General features: G+C 35.5%; 1 protein-coding gene across 9 annotated transcripts in view; it reads left to right on the top strand.

Moving 5' to 3' along the window:
* The window catches only part of TUT4 (terminal uridylyl transferase 4), a 143,983-nt gene that overhangs the window by 75,668 nt on the left and 43,518 nt on the right, over positions 1-24,797 (top strand). For 7 of the 9 annotated variants that reach the window (XM_060089804.1, XM_060089803.1, XM_060089806.1 and 4 more), the window contains exons 5-12: positions 4,212-4,389; positions 6,181-6,269; positions 7,656-7,707; positions 9,892-9,961; positions 11,556-11,682; positions 19,901-20,020; positions 20,187-20,399; positions 23,765-23,939. In XM_060089804.1, coding sequence (XP_059945787.1) covers positions 4,212-4,389; positions 6,181-6,269; positions 7,656-7,707; positions 9,892-9,961; positions 11,556-11,682; positions 19,901-20,020; positions 20,187-20,399; positions 23,765-23,939 — 1,024 coding nt within the window. The remainder of the gene's footprint in view (positions 1-4,211; positions 4,390-6,180; positions 6,270-7,655; positions 7,708-9,891; positions 9,962-11,555; positions 11,683-19,900; positions 20,021-20,186; positions 20,400-23,764; positions 23,940-24,797) is intronic. The other 2 variants (XM_060089810.1, XM_060089811.1) reach the window with 1 other exon arrangement.

Genomic DNA, 24,797 nt, shown 5'->3' with positions numbered 1-24,797 from the left:
AGTTTGGGAGTGTTCCTCCCTCTGCTATATTTTGGAAGAGTTTCAGAAGGATAGGTGTTAGCTCTTCTCTAAATGTTTGGTAGAATTCGCCTGTGAAGCCACCTGGTCCTGGGCTTTTGTTTGTTGGAAGATTTTTTTTTTTTTTTTTTCCCGTTACGTGGGCCTCTCACTGTTGTGGCCTCTCCCGTTGCGGAGCACAGGTTCCGGATGCGCAGGATACACAGTCTCAGCAGCCATGGCTCACGGGCCCAGCCTCTCTGTAGCATGTGGGATCTTCCCGGATTGGGGCACGAACCCGTGTCCCCTGCATCGGCAGGCGGACTCTCAACCACTGCGCCACCAGGGAAGCCCTGTTGGAAGATTTTTAATCGCAGTTTCAATTTCAGTGCTTGTGATTGGTCTGTTCATATTTTCTATTTCTTCCTGATTCATTCTTGGCAGGTTGTGCATTTCTAAGAATTTGTCCGTTTCTTTCAGGTTGTCCATTTTATTGGCATAGAGTTGCTTGTAGTAATCGCTCCTGATCTTTTGTATTTCTGCAGTGTCAGTTGTTACTTCTCCTTTTTCATTTCTAATTCTATTGATTTGAGTCTTCTCCCTTTTTTTCTTGATGAGTCTGGCTAATGGTTTATCAATTTTGTTTACCTTCTCAGAGAACCAGCTTTTAGTATTATTGATCTTTGCTATCGTTTCCTTCATTTCTTTTTCATTTATTTCTTATCTGATCTTTATGATTTCTTTCCTTCTGCTAACTTTGGAGTTTTTTTGTTCTTCTTTCTCTAATTGCTTTAGGTGCAAGGTTAGGTTGTTTATTCGAGATGTTTCCTGTTTCTTAAGGTAGGATTGTATTGCTATAAACTCCCCTCTTAGAACTGCTTTTGCTGCATCCCATAGGTTTTGGGTCGTTGTGTCTCCATTGTCATTTGTTTCTAGGTATTTTTTGGTTTCCTCTTTGATTTCTTCAGTGATCTCTAGGTTATTTAGCAGTGTACTGGTTAGTCTCCATGTGTTTGTATTTTTTACAGATCTTCTCCTGTAATCTATATCTAGTCTCATAGTGTTGTGGTCGGAAAAGATACTTGATGCAATTTCAATTTTCTTAAATTTACCAAGGCTTGATTTGTGACCCAAGATATGATCTATCCTGGGGAATGTTCCATGAGCACTTGAGAAAAATGTGTATTCTGTTGTTTTTGGATGGAATGTCCTATAAGTATCAATTAAGTCCATCTTGTTTAATGTATCATTTAAAGCTTGTGTTTCCTTATTTATTTTCATTTTGGATGATCTGTCCAATGGTGAAAGTGTGGTGCTAACGTCCCCTACTATGCATGTGTTACTGTCGATTTCCCCTTTTATGGCTGTTAGTATTTGCCTTATGTATTGAGGTGCTCCTATGTTGGGTGCTTAAATATTTACAATTGTTATATCTTCTTTGATTGATCCCTTGATCATTATGTAGTGTCCTTCTTTGTCTCTTCTAATAGTCTTTATTTTAAAGTCTATTTTGTCTGATATGAGAATTGCTACTCCAGCTTTCTTTTGGTTTCCATTTGCATGGAATATCTTTTTCCATCCCCTCACTTTCAGTCTGTATGTGTCTCTAGGTCTGAAGTGGGTCTTTTGTAGACAGCATATATATGGGTCTTGTTTTTGTATCCATTCAGCCAGTCTGTGTCTTTTGGTGGGAGCATTTAATCCATTTACATTTAAGGTAATTATTGATATGTATGATCCTATTCCCATTTTCTTAATTGTTTTGGGTTTGTTATTATAGGTCTTTTCATTCTGTTGTGTTTCTTGCCTAGAGGACATTCTTTAGCATTTGTTGTCAAGCTGGTTTGGTGGTGTTGAATTCTCTTAACTTTTGCTTGTCTGTAAAGGTTTTAATTTCTCCATCAAATCTGAATGAGATCCTTGCTGGGTAGAGTAATGTTGGTTGTAGGTTTTTCTCCTTCATCACTTTAAATATGTCCTGCCACTCCCTTCTGGTTTGCAGAGTTTCTTCTGAAAGATCAGCTGTTAACCTTATGGGAATTCCCTTGTGTGATATTTGTTGTTTTTCCCTTGCTGCTTTTAATATGTTTTCTTTGTATTTAATTTTTTGTTCATTAGTTTTAACATTTGTTCTTAGACTCTTAAGGGTTTTCTATCTCTCACCTGGACTATTTCCAATTTATCTCACTTCTTGCCCTGCCCCATCCCCCCACCCAGTCTTCTTCATTTAGTAGCCAGAATTGTTCTTTTAAAGTATATCATATTACTTCCTACTTATAGCCCATTAGTAGCTTCACAACTTAAAATAAAATTCTAAGCCCTTATCAAGTTTCATGAGGTTATACAATATTTGGCTTCTAGTTAACTTTTAAGTTTCATCATGTTTCACGGTCACCATTTTGTTACTCAGCCTCAGACATATTGCTCTCTTTAAATAAGATTAGGTACTTTTTTGCCTCTGAGTCTTCGCATTTACTGTTTTCTGTGTCTTGAATGCTCTTCCTCCAGAAATTTAAGTGTGTCTCTTCTTCACTTTCATGTCTCTTCACCTGTTTAGAGTGGCTTTCTTTGTCTACTCTATTCTAAAATAATACCATCTTCCCAACAGTCTGTAGCCTCTTACCCTGTTTTATTTTTCTTAATAACACTACCTGACATCATAATATATATTTATTTATCTGTTGTCTGTTTTCTCTAACTAGAATATAAGTTACAGAAGGGTAGGGATTTAATTGATCATATTTATGACAGAGGATATATGAAGATATCAGGTTGACATGAGGATGATCAATGATATGAGGATATAAATGAGAATGTTTGATGGAACAGTATCCTAAAGGAGGTAGAATAGGCTTATTTTTAAAACATTTATTTATTTATTTATTTACTTTTATTTATTTGGCTGCGCCGGGTCTTAGGTGTGGCAAGCAGGATTGTTGCAGCATTTGGGATCTTTAGTCGCAGCATGCAGGCTCTTATTGCAGCATGCGGGATAGCATAGATAGAAGAGTGTTCATTGTCTTTTATCCTCTTATTTTCAATCTAGAAATAAAGATAATTTTGTTGCATGTTAATTTTGTATCATTTTTTCATTAAGTATATTGCTGTTAATACCTTGGGTAAATCCTAAAAAGAAAGTAGTCCTGAAAACTTAGATGCTCATCTAAGATGTAGTTTATAGTTAAGGTTGCAGAAATGATCTCAGAAACTTATAAAAACAAAGTTATCTTACTTCCTTTGTTTGATTATTCTGTACCATAGGTAAACTTGATTTACATTAAGACTGAATATGGTAACAAAGAATAGAATTAGGAATAGACCAAAGTCTTTGTTTTACTATATTGAGTTGGGGAGGGGGAAAGAATAAACTACTTTTGATTATTCTTTTGGGAGCTCCGTATCTCAAAAAAAATAAGAGATTGTTTTTTGACTGAAATGTGATAATAGAAAATGTTTTTGTTATAATGTTAAAGAAATGGTATGGTCTGTTATGTTGAAAATGTATGGAGTAGTAGGATGTGAGCTGGTGGGTGATTTTCTTCTTTTCTTATTTTTCATGTAGCTTTTGCAGTTAGCATGTAGTTTTTAAAATCAGAGTAATCAGTTAATTTTAAAAATCACTGTGCATATATAATATAGTCCCTCTTCAACTCCTTGCTTTAAATTGGCTTTCAAACTTTTAGCAGAATACAGGTTTTGTGTTTTTTTTAACATTTTGCCTAGTTTTGTATAAAATAACAGCGAAATCAGTTTTAAATGGGAGGCAGTGTATCAAATACATGGCGATATTGTTTAGGATGTTTTCCTGTGACCATTTAATCTGGTACTGTACATGCCAATCAGAGACATTCAAGACCTTCTGCTATACCTAAGACAGTCTGTCTTGGCTGCAACAAAATGATCAGCTAAATGTTGTTACTTATGGAATCTTGGCTTTGATGTAGCATTTCAGAATTTATGCAGACAGTAAAGTAAAACAGGTTTTATTTTTTAAATGTTTAATAGCAACCTCCCCCACAGCACCTCTCATTCTTTCAATCCTGCTTCACAAAGGCAGGGATCTCTGTCTCTTTTGTTCAGTTCCATATCCTAGGTTTCTTAAATCTGGCAATAGAAGGTGCATATATATTGATGATGTCCTTCTCTCCTAAATACGAGGACATTAAAATAGAAATCTTTTTTTATATTGTTGTTGTTAAACGTCACACTAATAGGAAAAACAGGAAGAAAGTGAGCTTCGTTCTCTGCCACCTCCTTCCCTTGCCCACTTGGCTGCTTTAAGTGTTGCAGTTATTGAATTAGCAAAAGAACAAGGAATAACAGATGATGACCTCAGAGTTCGTCAGGAAATTGTGGAGGAAATGTCAAAGGTTATAACAGCATTTTTACCAGGTACAGCTTCATTTTATACTTAATTTTTAAAATGACACAACTCTTCTTCTTGCTTCCTCTTGAACTTAGGGTAAATTCTTAATGTTTTTCTTTCTCTTTTTTTCTCCATCTTCAAAGTAGACTAATTTAATTATTAGTAAATGACTTTTGGGGGGAGATATTTCAGAAAAGGAAAACGGAGAATTACGGCACAGCATAATTTTTGTAATAAGAAAAAAAGATTTTTATAATGTCAGATACAAGATTAATTGCTTAGTACTTGAATATTATATTTTATATTAAATTTTCAGTATCATTGACTTCTGAATGGACATTTTAGTCATATTTATTTCAGTATATACAGTTGAACTAGTTACTGAATAAAATTCCTATTCCTTGATAGTGGGGAAAATTAATTTACTTTAAGGATGTTAGAGGTAAAATTTATACTTTTATTTCTTTTTTTGACTCTTGATCTTTCTTTACAGAAAGCTTATGTTTTTGGCACAAGGGGGAGTTGGGTCAGGTTTATTGTAGACATTTATGTATAGATTATTTGCTTAGCCCTCATCATTTTTTTGCATTAATACTGAATTTAAGTAAATGGATATTAAGTAAGACTTGTTTCTTACCACCAAAGGGATTTTAGACAGTTGATAAATTATAATTTTATATCAAGCCATTGTGAGATTTATAAGAAAGAATATAAAATTGAAATTGAAGTTTTAATTTTTCTTTATTATTTCTATAATGTAGTTTTCTATCTAAAACAGATTGATACTAATTTAAATTATACATAGGAATAATTTACTTATTATTATAAGAATAGAAGTGAAATATTTATGATTTTAATGACTTGGATGACTTTCAGACATTTTGTGAACTTGAAAAGTAGACTTTTATATATTCAACTGAGTACAAACTTAACACTTCCTAACGTACTAAACATCTCATGATCAGTCCCAATCATGTTATTTTTCAACTTGCCCTCTGCTGAGATCCTTTAAAAATTTACCTTATTATGATTTTTTTTTTCCCCCGGTACGCGGGCCTCTCACTGTTGTGGCCTCTACTGTTGTGGAGCACAGGCTCCGGACGCTCAGGCTCAGCGGCCATGGCTCATGGGCCTAGCCGCTCCGCGGCACGTGGGACCTTCCCAGACCGGGGCACTAACCCATGTCCCCTGCATCGGCAGGCGGGCTCTCAACCACTGCGCCACCAGGGAAGCCCCTTATTATGATTTTTGAAATAACATATTTGATAGTTTGCAAAAGATGTAGGTAGCATGTTATTATTCCTATTTATTTTGTTCTGTGAACTCTTGAAAGTCATAGGGTTTTTTTTGGTTTTAGGTCTGCAGTATCAATTGACTTGGCTTCACTTTGTGTTTTTAAAGAGCATTGGCTGAATGTCTGTGATCCCTTCCCCATTTAAAGAGCTATTTCTTAAGTAAATATAAATATCTAAAAAAATATGTAGTTTGTGACAGTAGCTATAGCTAGGTTAGTGCATTCTTTACTGTTACATATTAAATGTGAAACATACTTCTAGTTATTCCTAAATGAATTACTACTAAAATTTTGTTTAAACACTGAACTTGAATGAGTTATTTCTCTCTTCCTGAGCCCTATAACTGAAAAACATTTTTATTATTTTGTATATCAGTTAGAAAAGGGTATTATTATACTATAATTGCTGTATTAGAATTGGAAGTCACAGAATTGAAATATATGCAATTTTCCTATCACTGTTTTTTAAAGTTCTCATATTTGCATGCTGTTTCATGCTATGATATTTTTCCTTCATTTCCAGAGTGTTCACTTAGGTTGTATGGCTCATCTCTGACTAAGTTTGCTCTGAAAAGTAGTGATGTTAATATAGATATAAAATTTCCTCCCAAGGTAAGTAATTAGACAAGACCCTTTTCTGTATGGTTCTTAATTAGTACTTGGTATTGTTTATTGATTATCTTTTTTAGAGAAGATATAGGGGAATATAAAACTCTGGCTTGTAGAATGTTACCATCATGATTTAACAGTGCTTTTGGAAAGTACTTTTTAGGTGTCAGACATAGGTGGAATTAAAGAAAATAAGGGAGAAAAAAAAAGGAAGAAGAGGAAGGTGGTCAAAAAAAAAAGGGAACATGCTTGTATTTGAACGTATTGAACAGTTATTGCTTATGCTAAGCAGTATGGAAAGAGGAAAGAATTTTGAAATCATACATCTGTAGATGTTCAAATCTTGGCTAAAATGAGCAAGTTACTTGACCTTCTTGAGCCTCAGTTTCTAATTTCCAAAATAGGAATAATAACTTCAATATTAGATAAGTGATATATACCAAGTATTTTTGTATAGTGCCTGGTACATTATAGGTACTCTTTTTTTTTTTTTTTTTTTTTGCGTTACGCGGGCCTCTCACTGTTGTGGCCTCTCCCGTTGCGGAGCACAGGCTCCAGACGCGCAGGCTCAGCGGCCATGGCTCACGGGCCTAGCTGCTCCGTGACATGTGGGATCTTCCCAGACCGGGGCACAAACCCGTGTCCCCTGCATCGGCAGGCGGACTCTCAACCACTGAGCCACCAGGGAAGCCCCACATTATAGGTACTTTTAATAAGTAGTGGCTAGGACCATTAGCAAAATACCAATATTGTTTAGCATTGCTAACATTGCTTATTTACTGACATATCAAACATTTAAAATAATCAGTTGATATTTTATGTGTTTTTAATTTTTTGAATAAGTTTATGCTCGAGGAGGTTTGATTTGGGTGAAAATTTGATGTTTTAATTTCTAGTCTGATATAGTCATTAACTTACAAGTAAGGTATGATTATTAAATACTTTTTAAATAGCAGCAAAGTACACATTTAAGCTAAATATTTGACGTGCTTGTTATTTAAAGTAGTATTTTAATCTAAGACTTTTGGCCATGCTGCCAGTTGTCAATATCCCTTAAATTTCTTATCTCAACAACTTCTCTTTAGAAATCATTTGGTAAACTGATTTCTTTTTTCATTTGTTTTGATATGAAATTACAGAATCTTTTCTCACTCTAAGAACTCACTAATTCTAGTAGTGTTGCTGGAATAATAGCACTGTATGATTTATTAGATTCTACTTCCTCCATGAACAAGATTTCTTAACATAAAAGTAGAACACTATTCTGTTTTCATTATTTTAAAATACAGAGCATGATTTTACTTGTATTTAATGAAATTGAATTATCTCTAAAGTTCTGAAACTTGAACTTTGAAGTTAGTGTATTTATTAATTTAAAACTTCTTTTAGATGAATCATCCAGATCTTCTGATACAAGTGCTTGGGATTTTAAAAAAAAGTGGTGAGTTTCTTTTTAAAATTGTTTTTTCTAAAGAAAGTTCTTTAAAGGTATGTGCATTGTGTTGTTTATGTATGCCTAAGCAAGTTAAACTAAAACTGCTAGCATATTTGCGTCATTGTATTGCATATGTATTTAATAGGTGTACTAGAACATTTACATGTTGGTTAGATCAAAAGTATCATATTTAAAATTGATGTATTAAAAACGATTGCCTTTTGGGTAATTTCAAAATGTTGCCTTTGAGTATTATGGATGCTTCTTGTGTAAAATGAGCCAGAAAACCTGTAATCATTAGGAGATTGTTGATGAAGGAAAATTTAGGGAGAGACTTGGGGAAAAAATGTGTGTATGCATTGAGTAAATATGTTTTTTCCCCACTTAAAACAATGTTAATCATTTATAGTACATCAACCAAATTATACCTAGTAAGTCTTTCATATGTGGCTCATCTGTCTGGATTGATTTTTATGTAAAAAGACATTCATATAGGTAACAATACTTTTTAAATAAAAATTTTAAAATTTACAACTTTCTCAAAGCAGGTCCCAGGTCATGTAGTACAGTCTGGAATATTATTTTCTTCGTTTTATTTACTGCTTTTCTTGTTATATAAAGTAAATGCTTAGGAGCTCAGAATCTGAAGCCAGACTTTCCAGGTGCAAATTTTAGTTGTACCACTTACTGGTTGTGTGTCCTTTGACAAATTACTTAAGTGTTAATGCTTCAGTTTTCTCATCTATAAAATGGCAATAACATAGTATCTTTTTGATGAGAGGGTTGTTTATGAGGATGAAATGGGTTAAGCCATAGCTTAGAAAAGTACCTGGTTTACAGTAACTTCTTATTAAATTTCTGCTGCTGTGATTGTTATTATTATTACTATTGTCATCTTAAATTTTATGAATCATAATGACCTGTCAAAAATATTTCCATTTTGGCTTAGAAGAGATAGCTTATTGATTTTAGCCATACCCTCTCATTGGCTCTAGTGTCAGTTCTAAACTTCTTTTCTTCTCTCTGTCTGCCCTATCAGCTCTCTGTTATTTTTCAGCTTTTTGGCCATTTTCCTGGGATATTAATATTTAAGGGATGATTTTGGTCCAGTTTAACTTGTAAAGGAAGTTTTCTTCTGTAATAAATAGTTGACTCTCATTGCACAAAAACTCTAAAGCATAGTATAGATAAGTGCTTTTACCTCTTTAGGCTCACTAGACATTATCAACATAGCAAAAATATTTTAAATATGTTTCCCACTAGAATACATGAGTAGATCATCTTAAGTCACATAACATAGGTTTTTAAAATTCAGTCTGAATGTAAAATTGATTATTCCCTCCTTTATGCCCTCTGTACTCTTTAAAGACCTCTATCCTGTTATCTACAGGATTTATTTGTTTATATATTTGTTTTCCAAATCCCTAATTGAGCTCTTTGTATCTATTCATTGTCATATCCACCATGCATAATGTAATTCCTGACATAAAGCTCTTCAGCACATTTGTTTTGAATAGATTAATAATTCCAACAGGTACTACTAAGAGATTTTTTTTGAACTTCAAATGAGATGTTAATCCATCTATTTTTGTTTAGATTAGATATTTTATGGCATGGGGCCTACCTTGGAGATGTAGAGAAAGACTTCAGAGTGGAAGTGTGCTTCACCTGTTAGTCCTTCCTTAAGAGCTTTGGCAGACTCTTCATATATTAACAGGAAATAGGGCCAGTAGAGTTAGCCTTTTACTGCCATGGATAATTTAAAAGAACTATATTGTCAAAGCATTGTAGGTTCTCATTTCATGACTCCTGTGGAAATAGCCTTCAGAAGTAAGTGGTGTCCTCTGTTTGCTATATCTATGAAGGTTTAACAACTTTGACTAGATTGTATATTTACTTGGAAATATTCAAACTTTTAGGGATGTTAAAACCTTTCTTCTTAAGGTAATTATAATGTTCGGACAGTATTTGGGACTCTGCCTGTCTGTGGTTTGTGATAATACAGCAAATGACACCAAGAGAGGTAAGAGATTCTGTTGGGTTGATGCTCGTAACGAGAAGAGTGGATTATCCCACAGAAGCAGTGAGAGTGATTTTTTAGAAGGAAACGATTACTTAATGTTTACCATAGAGCAAACATTTGAGAGATGTTGACATTAGCTTACATGTTTTATTTTTTTTCTTTATTAGTATTATATGTAGATGTGGAATCTGATTTTCACGCTAAAGTTCCTGTTGTGGTGTGCAAAGATCGGAAAAGGTCGGTAACAATGAAGAGAAAATAAAGTTTAAAAAAAAATTAACAACAACCAAGTATGCCGTGGATATCTGTAAGAGAGAAGAGTTTTGTTTTAGATTTCTCCTTGGATTAATTTGACTAAGCTAGTTTCTATTTATTAAAATTAGCAAGCCTGCTAAAAGCATGTGAACAAGAAATAGAGTTATTAGAGAGTTAAAAATAAAACATTCTAATGCAAAACTTTTCATTTGTTTATTCACCCAACAGTATTGAGCATTTACTATATGTTAGTACTGCTTTGCTTATTTCAAACATAAATAAGAAATAGACTCTCTTCTCAAGGATCTGTCTATTAGAATCTAGTTTTTAGTTCACTGAAATTCAAGGAGTCATTGAAGATTGATCTTCGCTTTCTATTCAGATATTTATAGGACTGAGAGCAACATGCCTTTGACAAAGGAAACTGAAATAATCGTATTTGAAACCAATGTGGGAGAGATGGAAACAATACGGAAATAATAATGTATTCTTTTATTGATTATTATTATTTCTTACATTTTAAGATTACTCTGTTTTCTTATTCAAAGCTAGAAGAATCTTTGGAGATCTAGTTCAACTTCCTTATTTTCTAAATTAGAAAATTGAGACCTGGAGTGATTAAGTGATTTGTCCAAATTCAAATTATTCAGGGGAAAATCAGAATTGGAATAGAGGTATTCTGACTTCGAGTGTTTTTCCTACCACATTGTGTCAAATTGCCTCTGCGGCAACCTCAGTCACATTCTTTTCCCTGCCACAAAAATTTTCTTCTACAATTCTGTCACTCTGTTTAAGGTAGCTCCTATTTTCACTTACATATAAGCATTACTGTGGATTAATAGATAAATTCTTTCTGATCCCTAATCTGGAAATAGCATATCAATAAAGTCATGAAAGCTTGGATAGGAAAAATTAGAGTCAAGAAGTATAGCTAGTCAGTTCAGTATTTTTTTTTTTTTTTTTTGCGGTACACGGGCCTCTCACTGTCGCGGCCTCTCCCATTGCGGAGCACAGGCTCCGGACGCGCAGGCCCAGCGGCCATGGCCCACGGGCCCAGCTGCTCCGCGGCATGTGGGATCCTCCCGGACTGGGACCGGGGCACGAACCTGTGTCCCCTGCATCGGCAGGCGGACTCTCAACCACTGCGCCACCAGGAAAGCCCCAGTATTTCATTTTTTGTTTTTATCATGTGCAAAGCAAAAAGAATTGAGTAGGAAGGTATGTTGTACTATTTGACATTGATGATATCAATGTCTTTCCCCTCACATAAATCAACTTTTGGTGAATCTTAATGCTGCTTTTGAAATTAACTTTTCATGAACTTAAATACTAAGTGAGGTTAAACTTTATTTCTGAAGTATAAATGAATAGTTAAAACATCTTTAATTTGTATGGAACTCTAGTGATGGAAATGATACATAGTTTTCTGTTAGCTCTAAGTTTATTAAAACATTTGTTTTTATTATGACTTCTTAGGTGTTAATTGTGGTTACTGGAAAGGATAGCCACAGGATTTGAAGTATTCTGGTTTTTAAGGTATTAGTACAGTGAAAATTTGTTTCTTTCTCATTCACAGTGGTTTACTTTGTAGAGTGAGTGCAGGAAATGATATGGCATGCCTCACTACTGATTTATTTGCTGCTCTTGGCAAAATGGAACCTGTCTTTACTCCCTTGGTGTTAGCCTTTCGCTATTGGGCTAAGGTAAGTGGAACAGAGGAAAAAAGTACCTAACATTTAAGATAACTGAGGCTTTTTCTTGCACTAACATGTAACATAAATCATAATAATATGGGGACAAAATAGTTATCTGTGGATGGAAAGTGGTGTGGCAGGTTCTGATAATGGACATGAAAATAAAGTTTCATAGGCATGTAGAGTTTATTAATATACTTTAGAATGTTTAATTATTATACTTTATTCTCTTTTATGCAGGGTAGAAATATTCTTTTTCACATCTTAGTATTTGAGACTCAAGTTTTCACTCTTATTGTAAGTTAAGGTTGTAAGGTTGTAAGATATGGTTATGCAAGTTAAGATTCTTTTGTTAGCATATTTTTTCCCCAGTCTCTGTCTTAGAACATTATTCTCTTTCCTCTAAATTATTGGTAACCTGCAGCAATTTCTTTCTTTCTTTTTTTAAAAAAATGAATTTATTTATTTATTTTTGGCTGCGTTGGGTCTTTTGTTGCTGCGCGCGGGCTTTCTCTACTTGCGGTGAGTGGGGACTACTCTTCATTGTGGTGAGCGGGCTTCTCATTGCGGTGGCTTCTCTTGTTGCAGAGCACAGGCTCTAGGCGCATGGATTTGGTAGTTGTGGCTCACGGGCTGTAGAGCTCAGGCTCAGTAGTTGTGGCGCACGGGCTTAGTTGCTTCGTGGCATGTGGGATCTTCCCGGACCAGGGTTCGAACCCCTGTCCCCTGCATTGGCAGGCGGATTCTTAACCACCGCGCCACCAGGGAAATCCCCCCTGCAGCAATTTCTGAATGGCCAGCTGCTAAGAATTCATTATCTAAGTTTCCTAAATTAGAATTAACATATTATTAAATACTGTGGTTCCCCCTGTGCTCCAGGTTATCCCTTGGAGGTGGCGAGGAGTGGTAAATATCAGTCCAAATGACTAGAGAGAGAGAGATTTTAGTTTTTTTATATAGTATTCATCAGTGTAGTATTCATTACTTGTTAGACTAATGACGAGTAAATTCTCTGTCTTACACAAAGAAGATGAATTAGTGGGGTAGTGGTGGAGTGATAACTTGAGAACAAAAACAGCCAAAGGATCCTTTTAGAAATATTTTGTCTTGACTTTTGATTCTCCCCATAGTTGGGACAGAACCAGCTGTCTGAGTAAGGAACAGCTTGAAAAGTATGGAACAGCCAGAAAGCCTAAGTTGGGGTGTCTTCATACCTAACACCTTTGTGTTTGCTATTCCCTTCATCTAAAATGTTCTTACCCCACATATCCAGAATGGTTCACTCTTTTACTTTTTTTCGAGTTTCTGCTCAAATTTCATCTTACCAGAGTCTCCTGGACCACCGTGTATAAAAAGCATTGCCTCCATCACTCTCTCTGCCTTTACCCTGCTTTATTTTGTTCATAGCACTTACTGCCACCTTCCATACATATTCATATATTTGTTTGTGATCTGTTTTCTTCCATGAAATTATAAACCCTGCAAGGATAGGAATTTTAGTCTGTTTTATTTATTCACGGCTGGTCCTAGTGCTTCTTATTTTACTGTGCCAGTGCAGAGTAGGCATTTAATAAATATTTGTTGAATACATGGCCCAGTTCTTCAGAAAGATTGTTAATCCTTGGAAGTGACTGGGAGCAGTGAACCAGTCTGAGGGAGGGTGAATCCCTCCTCTTATTTATCTCATTATATTCTGTGCCTAGCATAATGCCTGGCATACTACAGAAATTTAGTGCTATGAAATGGAATAAACCAATTCCAACTCTAATTTTTATACTAAATATTTATGTCATTTTGAGCAAGGCACTTCATCTATCTGAGCCTCAATTTTTCTATCTGGAGAGATTATTTCAAAAGTGATATGAGGGGGCTTCCCTGGTGGCGCAGTGGTTGAGAGTTTGCCTGCCGATGCAGGGGACACGGGTTCGTGCCCCGGTCCGGGAAGATCCCACATGCCGCGGAGCAGCTGGGCCCGTGAGCCATGGCCACTAGGCCTGTGTGTCCGGAGCCTGTGCTCCTCAACGGGAGAGGCCAGAACAGTGAGAGGCCCGTGTACAGAAAAAAAAAAAAAAAGTGATTTAAGATAATGAATGAGAATATACTTTGAATTCTAAAATGCTACACAAATCTTTTTTGTTCAGTTGGCAAGTGAGATTATTTAAACAACGATAAGTCAGCAGGGACAGGACTGTTGTGACAACCCTAGTAACTAAAGTTTCTCAGAGTATGGGATGAGACTGGTAGACAAGGACTAGCCATTACTCAAGAAACTAAGTTTATCAACTCCAGGAAGGTTAGTGGCTTCATAAGGAGTGAAGGAATAAATAGCTGCCTCTGGGATGGTACTGTTTAATTATGCCTTAATTTTTTAGTGGTCTTAAATAGTCTTAGTTTTCTCACACACTTCTTTTGTTCTTTTAAGTAGACTGCGTTAGAAGAACTATAAATGGTATTCAGCTTATTTTCATTTGGGAAAAAAAAAGTGGCCTATAAACTTTGTTTCCTAAAGTGGCTCTTTGAAAAGGTTACTCAAATTTATATTGATTCTAAACATACCAATTAGTGAAGGACACTAAAAAACGTGTTACAAAGCTGGTTGCAGAGTGGTTCCTTTCTGTTTCCAACAGAACGATGTGTCTCATTTTTGGCAGCTGTGTTAGTTGCAAAGAGCTTTCCCCAGTGGTTTTCATTTTCTGAGTTTATTGTAAGAAACCTAGAAATGATTCCTCTCAAATAATTCTTCTCAAAGATTTTTTTCCAACAGCTTTATTTATCTTGAAGTTTTAATCCACATTGTACGTTATTTAGTAAAGCGCAGATTTTCCACGATTTGAGGGTTCAGAAAAATTGTAGTATATGAATATAATTTATTCTTGTAATTGATATCATGAGATTGCTGTTGATTGTTCTCTGGCTGTCTCCACTCTTAAGCAGATATATTCTTAGCATTCTACTAATAAGAAATTGTTTTCTGGGAAAGCCTATTAATACTCTGGGCAGCAAAACTCTTAGCCTTATCAGTCCATTAGAGTCAAGTTTCCTGACTAAGAGCCACTTTTTGTGGTTAACATAAGAATTAATTTTAGCAATATCTGACATCTAAATGAGGTTCCTGGGGTTTTTACTTTATTTTTATTTTTTATTGTATATATTTAAGGTGTACAACTTGGTTATTTGATATATGTATACATTGTGAAACAGTCACCAGTCAAGCTAATTAACATATCTGTTACCTCACATAGTTACCATTTTAGTTACCATTTTTGTGTGTGTGGTGAGAAAACACTTGAGATCTAACTTCTTAACAAATTTCAAGTATATAGTACAGTATGGTTAACTATAGTCACCACGCTATACATTAGATCACCATAACTTCTTATTCATCTTGTGTAACTGAAATTTTATACCCCTTGACCAACATCTTCCCATTTCCCTCTACCCCAGCTTCCGGTAGCCACCAATCTCTTCACTTCTAATTAGTTTGACTATTTTAGATTCCACATATAAGTGAGATATAACATTTGTCATTCTGTGCCTGTCTTATTTCACTTAGCATAAATAATGTCCTCTAGGTCTATCTGTATTGTCACAAATGGCAAAATTTCCTTCTTTTTTAAGGCTAAATAATGTTTCATTGTGTGTATATAGCACATTTCCTTTATCCATTTATCTGTCTATAGACATTTAGGTTATTTCCATATCTTGGCTATGAGATCTCCGTGTTTTAAGAGCTCTCTGTTAAACTACCTCAGTGTTTTTCCTCTGTGAGATGTCTGATAGTGTTAACAGCTTACATGAGCAGCTCCTTATAGTTGCAAAGAAGTTTCTGGTTAACTTGACTTATTCATTAGGCAGCATACCCTTTGTCCTAATACCCTGGATAAATGAGAATTTATTCTAGTGGAATATTTCGAGCTCCTTTTCAAATTTATTTATTTAAATAAATAAATTTATTTATTTATCTATTTTTGGCTGTGTTGGGTCTTCGTTCCTGCGCGTGGGCTTTCTCTAGTTGTGGCGAGTGAGGGCTCCTCTTTTCGTTGCGGTGCATGGACTTCTCACTGTGGTGGCTTCTCTTGCTGCGGAGCACGGGCTCTAGGTGCGCAGGCTTCAGTAGTTGTGGTGCGTGGGCTTAGTTGGTCCATGGCATGTGCGATCTTCCCAGACCAGGGATCGAACCCCTGTCCCCTGCATTGGCAGGCAGATTCTTAACCACTGCGCCACCAGGGAAGTCCTAAGCTCTTTTTATCAGTGTTTTTTAATCTTCTTTTATTTCAAATTATATTCTTAAATTTACTAAGCCATTAAGGCTTTAGTGATTATGCTACATCTTTATTATGTAAAGAAGAAAATAATAACAGTCCAATTACAGGCTGATCTTAAGTAAATGCAGAAGTCTAAATAAAATATAAGAAAGTGGGGATGTCCCTGGTGGCACAATGGTTAAGAATCCTGCTAATGCAGGGGACACGGGTTCGATCCCTGGTCTGGGAAGATCCCATATGCCGCGGAGCAACTAAGCCCACACACCACAGCTGCTGAAGCCTGTGCGCCTGGAGCCCATGCTCCTCAACAAGAGAAGTCACTGCAATGAGAAGCCTGCACGCCGCAACGAAGAGTAGCCCCTGCTTGCTGCAACTAGAGAAAGCCCATGCGCAGCAACGAAGACCCAATGCAACCAAAAGTAAAATTAAATAAAAAACACAATATAAAAAAATATATATAAGCAAGTGGAATATATTAGTGTATCAAAAGGTAATATACCATAACCATGCAGGATTTATTTCAGGAATGTAAGGCTAGTTTAATATTAGGAAATCTTTTAACATAATTTATTTTATTAACAATTTGAAGCAGAAAAAAACATCCTTGATGCTGATAAGGCATGTTCTTCCTTGAAAAAAAAGAACTCTTAAGTAAACTAGAAATGGAACTAAATGATAAACACTATTTTCAAAAACCCCAAAACAAAACAGTACCAAACATCATTAAAAAAGTGAATTACTCAAGCCATATGTGTTAAAATAAGGAATATTACAAAGATGTTCATCAATTATGTTATACATTGTTTTGGAGATTTAAAAAATGCAGCAAGGAAAGAAAATGAAGTAATGAATGTAAATATTAGAAAAACAATAAGATGTTTTGTTTGCTAATGGTATGATTGTATACCTAGAACACCCTAGTTAAAAACTGCTAGAATTTGTGATGACTAAATACACTATAAACATACAAAAATCAGTAGCTTTTCTCTGTCATAAAAATAATCTTATAGAATAGAAGCAGGGAAAAATATTATCTTCATGACAGTGACACAAATTATAAAATACTAACGAATAAATTTAATAAAGGTACAGGAAGAAAATTGTATTATTGAATGGTGAAAACAAAATCTGAACAAATGTATTTATTGAGCAAATATTTGTTCAATGCTTCCTATGTAAGTTCTATGTAAGTTCTTCCTAAGTACTGTTCTTAGGTGTTGGAAACATCTAACAAGATGTACTGAGTCCCGCTGTCATGAAGCTTACATACTTTTGGAAGAATCAGCCAGTAAACAAATATATAAATAACACAATATCTGGTAGAATTTAGTGCCATTAAAATGAGGTGATGTGATAAGAGAGTTGACATTTCACTGGATGGTCAGGGAAGTCTCTTTGAGGATGTGATATATAAACTCTGACCAGCATAACCAGCCACTTGATCGTCTCAGGGAATAGCATCCAAGGGATAGCTAGTAAAAAGCCTGTAAGGTGAGAATGAGCTATTAAGGAGCAGAAAAAGGCAAGAGTGACTGGAATGAAGCGAGTGAGAGTGAAAGTTGTAGAGGATGAGGTTAGACAGACACTTCCAGTGGTAAGGAACTTGTATTTTAATTACATTGGGAAAGCACAGGATAAGTTTTAAAAGCAGTATATGACTTGATGTGATTTATGCTTGGAAAAGGTCTTTTGGGGGTAAAGAGTAGAAATGGGGAACCCAGTGAACTGGCTGTTGTGGTAGATCAGCTAGAGAGGATAATGATCTGTGCTAGGTTAGAATGGATATGAAGCCAAGTAGACAGATTTGGGATAAGTTTTGGAAGTAGGACTTGAATAGGTAATGGATGCAAGAGGTGAGGGAAAGTGAGTAATTGATGACAACTCCTAAATTTTTGGAAAATGCAAATACACCAAGTTATTGGATAGGGAGATGGTATCCCTAAAATGTAAAGTCTCCTTAAACTAACTTTCAAATGTACAGTAATTTCAATTAGAATTTGGGAAAAAAATTATAACGTAATCTTAAAGTTAGTATGGAAGAATAAATGTTTGAGAGAAGCCAAAATAATTCAGAAAAAGAAAAGTAGTGAAGGAGAATGTACTTTACCACTATAAAACTGCTTTAGTCAAGTGTATACCATTGCATAGGAATAGACAAGTAGATCTGTGGAACAGAATAGAAAGCCCATAAGTAGGTTCTAGTGTAAATGAGATTTTATTCTATGAAAAGAATAAAAGATTTCAGTGAGAAAACAATGGTTTATTTAATAAATGGTTCTGTCAGAACTGTATCTTTCTTGAAGAAAATAATGTTGGACCCTTAGCACACTAAATGCAAAAATAAATTCCACTCAAATAAAAATTCAAAATTTTAGAAGAAAATTTAAGAGTATGTATATGTAACCTGTGGATTGGAGAAACATCTTTACCATGGTAGGAAACCTAGAAGATATTAAGCATATTTAACTATTTATATAAACAATACATTTTATATGATAAAAAGTACCATAAATGATGCCAAAGCAGATTAGGAAAAAATAACATTTTTCAAATGCATATGTCAGATATAAAGAGTTATTATTTATAACATAAAAAAGAACACGTACAAATTGATATGTATTGATGAAAATAGAAAAACTGGCAAAAGATTTAATAGTTCAGAAAAGAGCAAATCCAAATGGTTAGTAAATACATGAAAATTTGTATAACCTCTTAGCATCAAGGAAATGCAAATTGAAGTAACTATCAGATATTATATCTCACCCATCTTGTTGACAGGTTTTTTAAAGTGGTAACACCTGTACACCTGAAACTAACACAACTTAGTAAATCAACTTTAATTAAAAAGAAAAAATAAAAAAAATAGGGACTTCCCTGGTGGCGCAGTGGTTAAGACTCCGCGCTCCCAATGCAGGGTGCCTGCGTTTGATCCCTGGTCAGGAAACTAGATTCCACATACATGCCACAACTAAGGAGCCCTCCGGCCGCAACTAAGGAGTACATGTGCTGCAACTAAGGAGCAGGCGAGCCACAACTAAGGAGCAGGCAAGCCGCAACGAAGACCCAGCACAACCAAATAAATAAGTAAATAAAGTAAATATTTAAAGAAAAAAAAGGTTGTAACACCTAGTATTGGGAAACGTGTATACCTTCTTGTTACTGATGAAAAGAGAAATTTCTGTACTGATTTTGGAAAACAATCTTACAATATTTATTAGAATTTAAATATATCACATTTTAAAATCCAGCAAACACATTCCTGGGAATATAGGTCATAGAAATGAGCACCAGTATTTAGGAAAATGTATAAGGATAAATATTACAGGACTGTTTAAAGTGGCAAAACCGGGAACAAAATGTGAAAGTCCTTGGGTGAGGGAACTATTGAATAACCATCTGATCATAGGCTATAATTTAACCATTTTAAAAGATGTGTTAGATATATACTAATTGACTAAGAGGGACTTTCTTGATGCATTGTTAAGGGAGAAGAGTAATATACAGAGAGATGTCTATTTTGGTAAAACAGTGACAAAAACTATAAAATCCTCCCTGTATTTATATAGAAAATAGGAATGTATGTATATTTGTATATGGTTATTTGAGTATAGAAAAAGGCATGGAAGAGTACATAGAAGATCGTTAACATTGAGGCAGAAGTAGAGGCAAGATAAGAAAATAAGATTTTAAAAAGATGTCCACAGTAAAAGCACTATGTGTGATATGATTCCATTTAACTAAAATATATATGTATCTTCATATGCAGTAAGGAAATGAATGGAAAGGTGGTTACCAATATATAAATAGTTATTTCAGGGTGGTATGACTTCAGGTCATTCCTTATATTTGTCATTATTTGAAGTTTTAACAATGATTATGGTAGGAAGATAAAAGCTACTTTTATTTTGAGGAGAACAGAAAGAAAGTTAAATGGTGGTACTTTTTTCCCCTTCATTTTGCAGTTGTGCTATATTGACTCCCAAACTGATGGCGGAATCCCTTCTTACTGTTTTGCTTTAATGGTGATGTTTTTTCTACAACAAAGAAAACCCCCTCTTCTTCCTTGCTTACTTGGAAGTTGGGTAAGCATCGGTTTGTAACATGTATGCACATGTGTATATGTAGTTCATTCTTGCAGAGTGCTCTGTTCACACATTTAAAGCTGGAATTCTGGTTTGTCTGTTTGTCCATCATTTTTTTTTCTTTTAATAATTTTCCACTACCAATTTGGAATGCCTTTTTATATAGATTGAAGGCTTTGACCCAAAAAGGATGGATGACTTTCAGCTGAAGGGCATAGTAGAAGAGAAGTTTGTGAAGTGGGAATATAATTCAAGTAGTGCAACTGAGAAAAACTCAATTGCTGAGGAAAACAAAGCTAAGGCAGACCAACCAAAAGATGATACCAAGAAGACAGAAACAGACAACCAAAGTAATGCCATGAAGGAAAAACATGGCAAAGTAAGCTTCTTTTTGTTTTTGTTTTTGGCTTTTCTATCTGTAGAATTTGTGATGCCTTCAGTTGAAACTATTTTAATAGTAGATTGACTGACCTTGAGTAAGCCTCTTGGCCTCATTTTCCTCATCTGTAAAGTGAGGGGTTGATCTGGTTTAGTTTTTCAGTACCAAGATTCCCTAATAAATATATACCTCATTTTGAAAGGCTTGTATTGTTTGAATCATATCAAGGTAATTCTTTGTATCTTTTTCATTTAGATAAGAAAAATTTCCTTCATGAGTTGGGCTGTGACCAGAGCTTTAGCCTATGGGGATTATGTTGCCAGACTGGTGAAGAAATAAAGGCCTTGTGCTCCTTTAGAGGGTGGCTGGCTTACTTAATCATTCAAACTTCATTTATTAAGTAAGGACCAGCTATGTGCCAGGCATTATCTTGAGTGCTAGAGAACCCAAGATGTATATTCATGGATTATGTCCTCCAGAAGCATGTAGTCTTCTGAAGTAGACGTTATTACAAAAATGTGAACATTACAGAAATCATTGCTCTAGCTATACTGAAGTATATGTAGTTCCCGAGCACATGTTCAGTTCTTCCACTTTCCTAGACTACCTTCTACCCTCTTCTCAAACCATCAATACTCTCAGCTAATGATCTTGCTTATTATTACTTCTCTGAGAAAACTGAAGCAATCAAAAGAGAACTTCCCACTCCCACCACCATCTCCCACTATCTGTACTCACATACTCTGCCTTGCTGCCGGCTTTCATAAAGAAAGTTCCTGTATTGCTATCTAAAGTCATTATCTTAACTTGTGTGTTTAGTCCCATCCCTTCTTGTCTGTTCCGGAACATTGCTCTAGCAGTTCTTCTCTTTCCATCCTAGGTTACCAATTTTTCATTCTTTACTGAATCATACATGGTTTTACATCTCCCACTTTAAAGAAAAATCTTGACACCATTTCCCCTCCCAGCTATTTCCTTGCTCCCTTTTGCAGGAAAACTTCTTGAAAGAATTGTTTATATACACTATTTCCAATTTCTCTGTTTCCTTTTAACTCACTCTACTCAGGCTTTGACCCCTATCAATCTGCCAAAACTTGTTTTGCCAGTGTCAGTATCCTCCACATGGCTAAATCCAATAGTTATTTCACAATTTTTATCTTTTTTGACTTACCAGCAACATTTGCAGTTGATTATTTCCTTCTCTAAAAAATTTCTTAACTTGACTTTCAGGATACCACACCCATGCCTGATTATTCCTTCTCAGTCTCTTTGTTGGTTCTTCCTTTCCTCTCCAATCTCTTTAATGTTGGAGTATTCTAGGGTTCAGTCCTTGACCCCTGCCTTTTTTCTGTATCTACACTCCCTTGGTGATCTCATCCAATCCCATGGATTTTAAGTACCATCTATATGATGATGACTCCCAAGTTTAAATGTTAGGCCAAACCTCTCTCCTAAACTCTATAATTGTGTTTCCAACCTGCTATTTAATGTTTCTACTAAGATGTCTAATAGATGTCTTAATCTTAATGTGTCTAAAACTGAACTCTGGGTCTTCCCCTTGCTCCACATGCAGTTTTCCCATCTCAGTTGATGGCACTTCATCTTTTCAGTTGCTCAGTCAAAAACCTTGGAGTCATCCTTTACTTCTCTCTTTCATACCCCATACTAAGTCTGTCAGGAAATCCTGTCATTTCTACTTCAAAATATATCCACAATTTGACCACTTCCCCTGTTACCATCCTGGTCCTAGCCATATCATCTCTGGCCTGGACTACTACCACAGACTCATAATAAGTTTCCCTGCATTTACCCTTGCCCCCTTTATAGTCTCAACACAACAATCAGAATGGCTCTTCTAGAGCTTAGGTCAGATCATGCCCTTCTCCCTCCCCACACTTGAAATGCTTCAGTGGCTCCTCATTTAATTTAGAATAAAAGCTAGAGTTCTTACTGGTTAGCTCTTTGTTTCCCTCTTTTCCTCTCCTCTCTCTGCCACACTAGTCTTCTTTTTAAAGCTGTTTACACTCCTACTTTAGTGTGTTTGCTCTGTTTCTTATTCTTAGAACCCTTTTTCCTCTTCTTCAGATCATACCTTCTCAACAAGTCCTATCCTGACTATATTTAACACTGAAATCGGCTCCCATATCCCATCCCCTTTACTAAACCCCCTCAACTTTTTCTTATTTCCACAGCATTTTTCTTCTTCTAACTTACTGTGTAATTTACTTATTAAGTTCGTTGCTTATTGTCTTCTTCCCCTAGAATGTAAGCTCCACTAAGGCAAGGCTCTTTGTTTTTTTTTGGGTTTTTTTTGTTTTGTTTTTTTTGCGGTACGCGGGCCTCTCACTGTTGTGGCCTCTCCCGTTGCGGAGCACAGGCTCCAGACGCGCAGGCTCAGCAGCCATGGCTCACGGGCCCAGCCGCTCCGCGGCACGTGGGATGTTCCCGGACCAGGGCACGAACCCGTGTTCCCTGCATCGGCAGGCAGACTCTCAACCACTGCGCCACCAGGGAAGCCCTGGATCTTTGGTTTTTTTCACGGATATATCCCAAGTGCCTGGCACATAGTAGGCACTCAATGAATAGTTGTAGAATGGAATGAGTGAATGATTTTTATGCCTTTATGGTCACTTTTAACCGGCATTCATTTAGCTAATTGCTTTAGAATTCAGGTATTACCTTTTCTGTTAAGACCCCCCTGATTCAGAGACCCATTTTAGCATGTAGCCTTCATTGTAATTGTTAAATGGTCTCTTCCTCTCCTAATAGTCTGTGAAATAGGACCTCATCTTGTCTGAGTCACAGTGTGCTATAATGATTAGCATCACAGACCCAGTAGCCAGGTGATCCTGAGTCAGATCCTTGCCCTGTAGTATCTACTTCATAGCTGTTAGATTGAAGGAATTAGCTTTTGAAAGCCCTGGGCATTTATATAGATTTTAAAAGTAATTGCTGCAATGGAGGAACTATAGTAGTTGTTATACAGTGGTTAGCAACCTTGGCTGCACAGCATGGGACACTTAGGAAGCTTTAAAAATCTCAGTCCATTAAATCACAGTCTTGGGAAAGGTATGGGAGATGGGAGTGGTGTCAAGCTCAGGTGCTGGTGAATTTTAGTGCTCTCAATGTGATTCTAATATGCAGCCAAGGTTGAGCATCACTGGTTTAGTGGATAGAACACAAAATTCTAGGAGTCAGTAATCTGGGACACTCTCTTCCCAGCTGTGCCACACATTGCTTTTTGGCAACCTACTCTTTTATGCCTCAGTTTTTGAAAAGGTGATCTCTAAGGTCTTTGTAAATTGAAAGTTAAACAATTCCATAGTTTTGTGAAGCTTAAATGAAAGGTATTTTTTCTTTTCCAGTCTCCTTTAACATTGGGAACACCAAATCAGGTGTCCCTGGGACAGTTATGGTTAGAGCTGCTAAAATTTTACACACTGGATTTTGCTTTGGAGGAATACGTCATATGTGTACGGATACAAGATATTTTAACAAGAGAAAACAAAAACTGGCCTAAAAGGCGAATAGCCATTGAAGGTGAGATGATATGTTATATTTCATTTGGAGAATTTTGTGTGTGCCACTCATCATCTATTTCTAATGTAGTGTTATAAATTTTATCCCTTGGCTTTGTAGCACTATATGCCACTAGGTTGTCACTATATATTTTGGATAAATTCTTTATCAAGCCATGATAGCTTTATAGAATTAATGCTTGCTTAAAAGTTTCCAATCTGTAACTATTATAATGGCTAGGGTAATTAGCTTGTATACATGCCTTTATTTTTATTTTTTAATTGTGGAAAATTTCAAAAATACAGAAAAATAGAATAGTTATCCGAATACTGTAAGATATTTTTAAATATATTTGTGTCATAAAATTATGTTAAAGTATAATCTTAAAATCCAGTTTTTCATTGTCTTGTGAAGTACCTCATTTATTAAATATGGCTAAGCTAAAGGAAAAAAGAACAATTGATGCAGACAAATAAGGTTTCACATCAAATCCCAAGAACATTAAGATCTTTAGAGATACAGAAATAAATAGTATAGCTTCTAAATTCTTAATAAAAAATTTAAATTCCACAACATTTTGCTCACTTTTTATAGATAGGAAATGGAATTTCTGTCCACCATCTTAGTCTGTTTAGACTATACATTCTTCTCTTTCCTCCATCCTCTGCAGGGCTTCTCTACTGTGAGTTGGACTTACAAATATTCTCATACACTCAAACACGTACTCACATCTTGTACTCGCTTACATATGGTAAATAAATGAGCTCTGAAGCCTGCAGCCATCATAATTTCTCTCTGCCTTTTTTTTTCTTTTTCTTCTAGAAAAGGGAAAGAGGCTAAGTAAAGCTTTTAAAAGCCTATGGATTTAGATAACAGTAA

Source organism: Mesoplodon densirostris, chromosome 2 (genome assembly GCF_025265405.1).
Source record: "Mesoplodon densirostris isolate mMesDen1 chromosome 2, mMesDen1 primary haplotype, whole genome shotgun sequence".
In the NCBI taxonomy this organism is placed as follows: domain Eukaryota; kingdom Metazoa; phylum Chordata; class Mammalia; order Artiodactyla; family Ziphiidae; genus Mesoplodon; species Mesoplodon densirostris.
The sequence above is the reverse complement of the archived record's forward strand: the minus strand, read 5'-3'. Positions and strand labels throughout refer to the sequence as shown.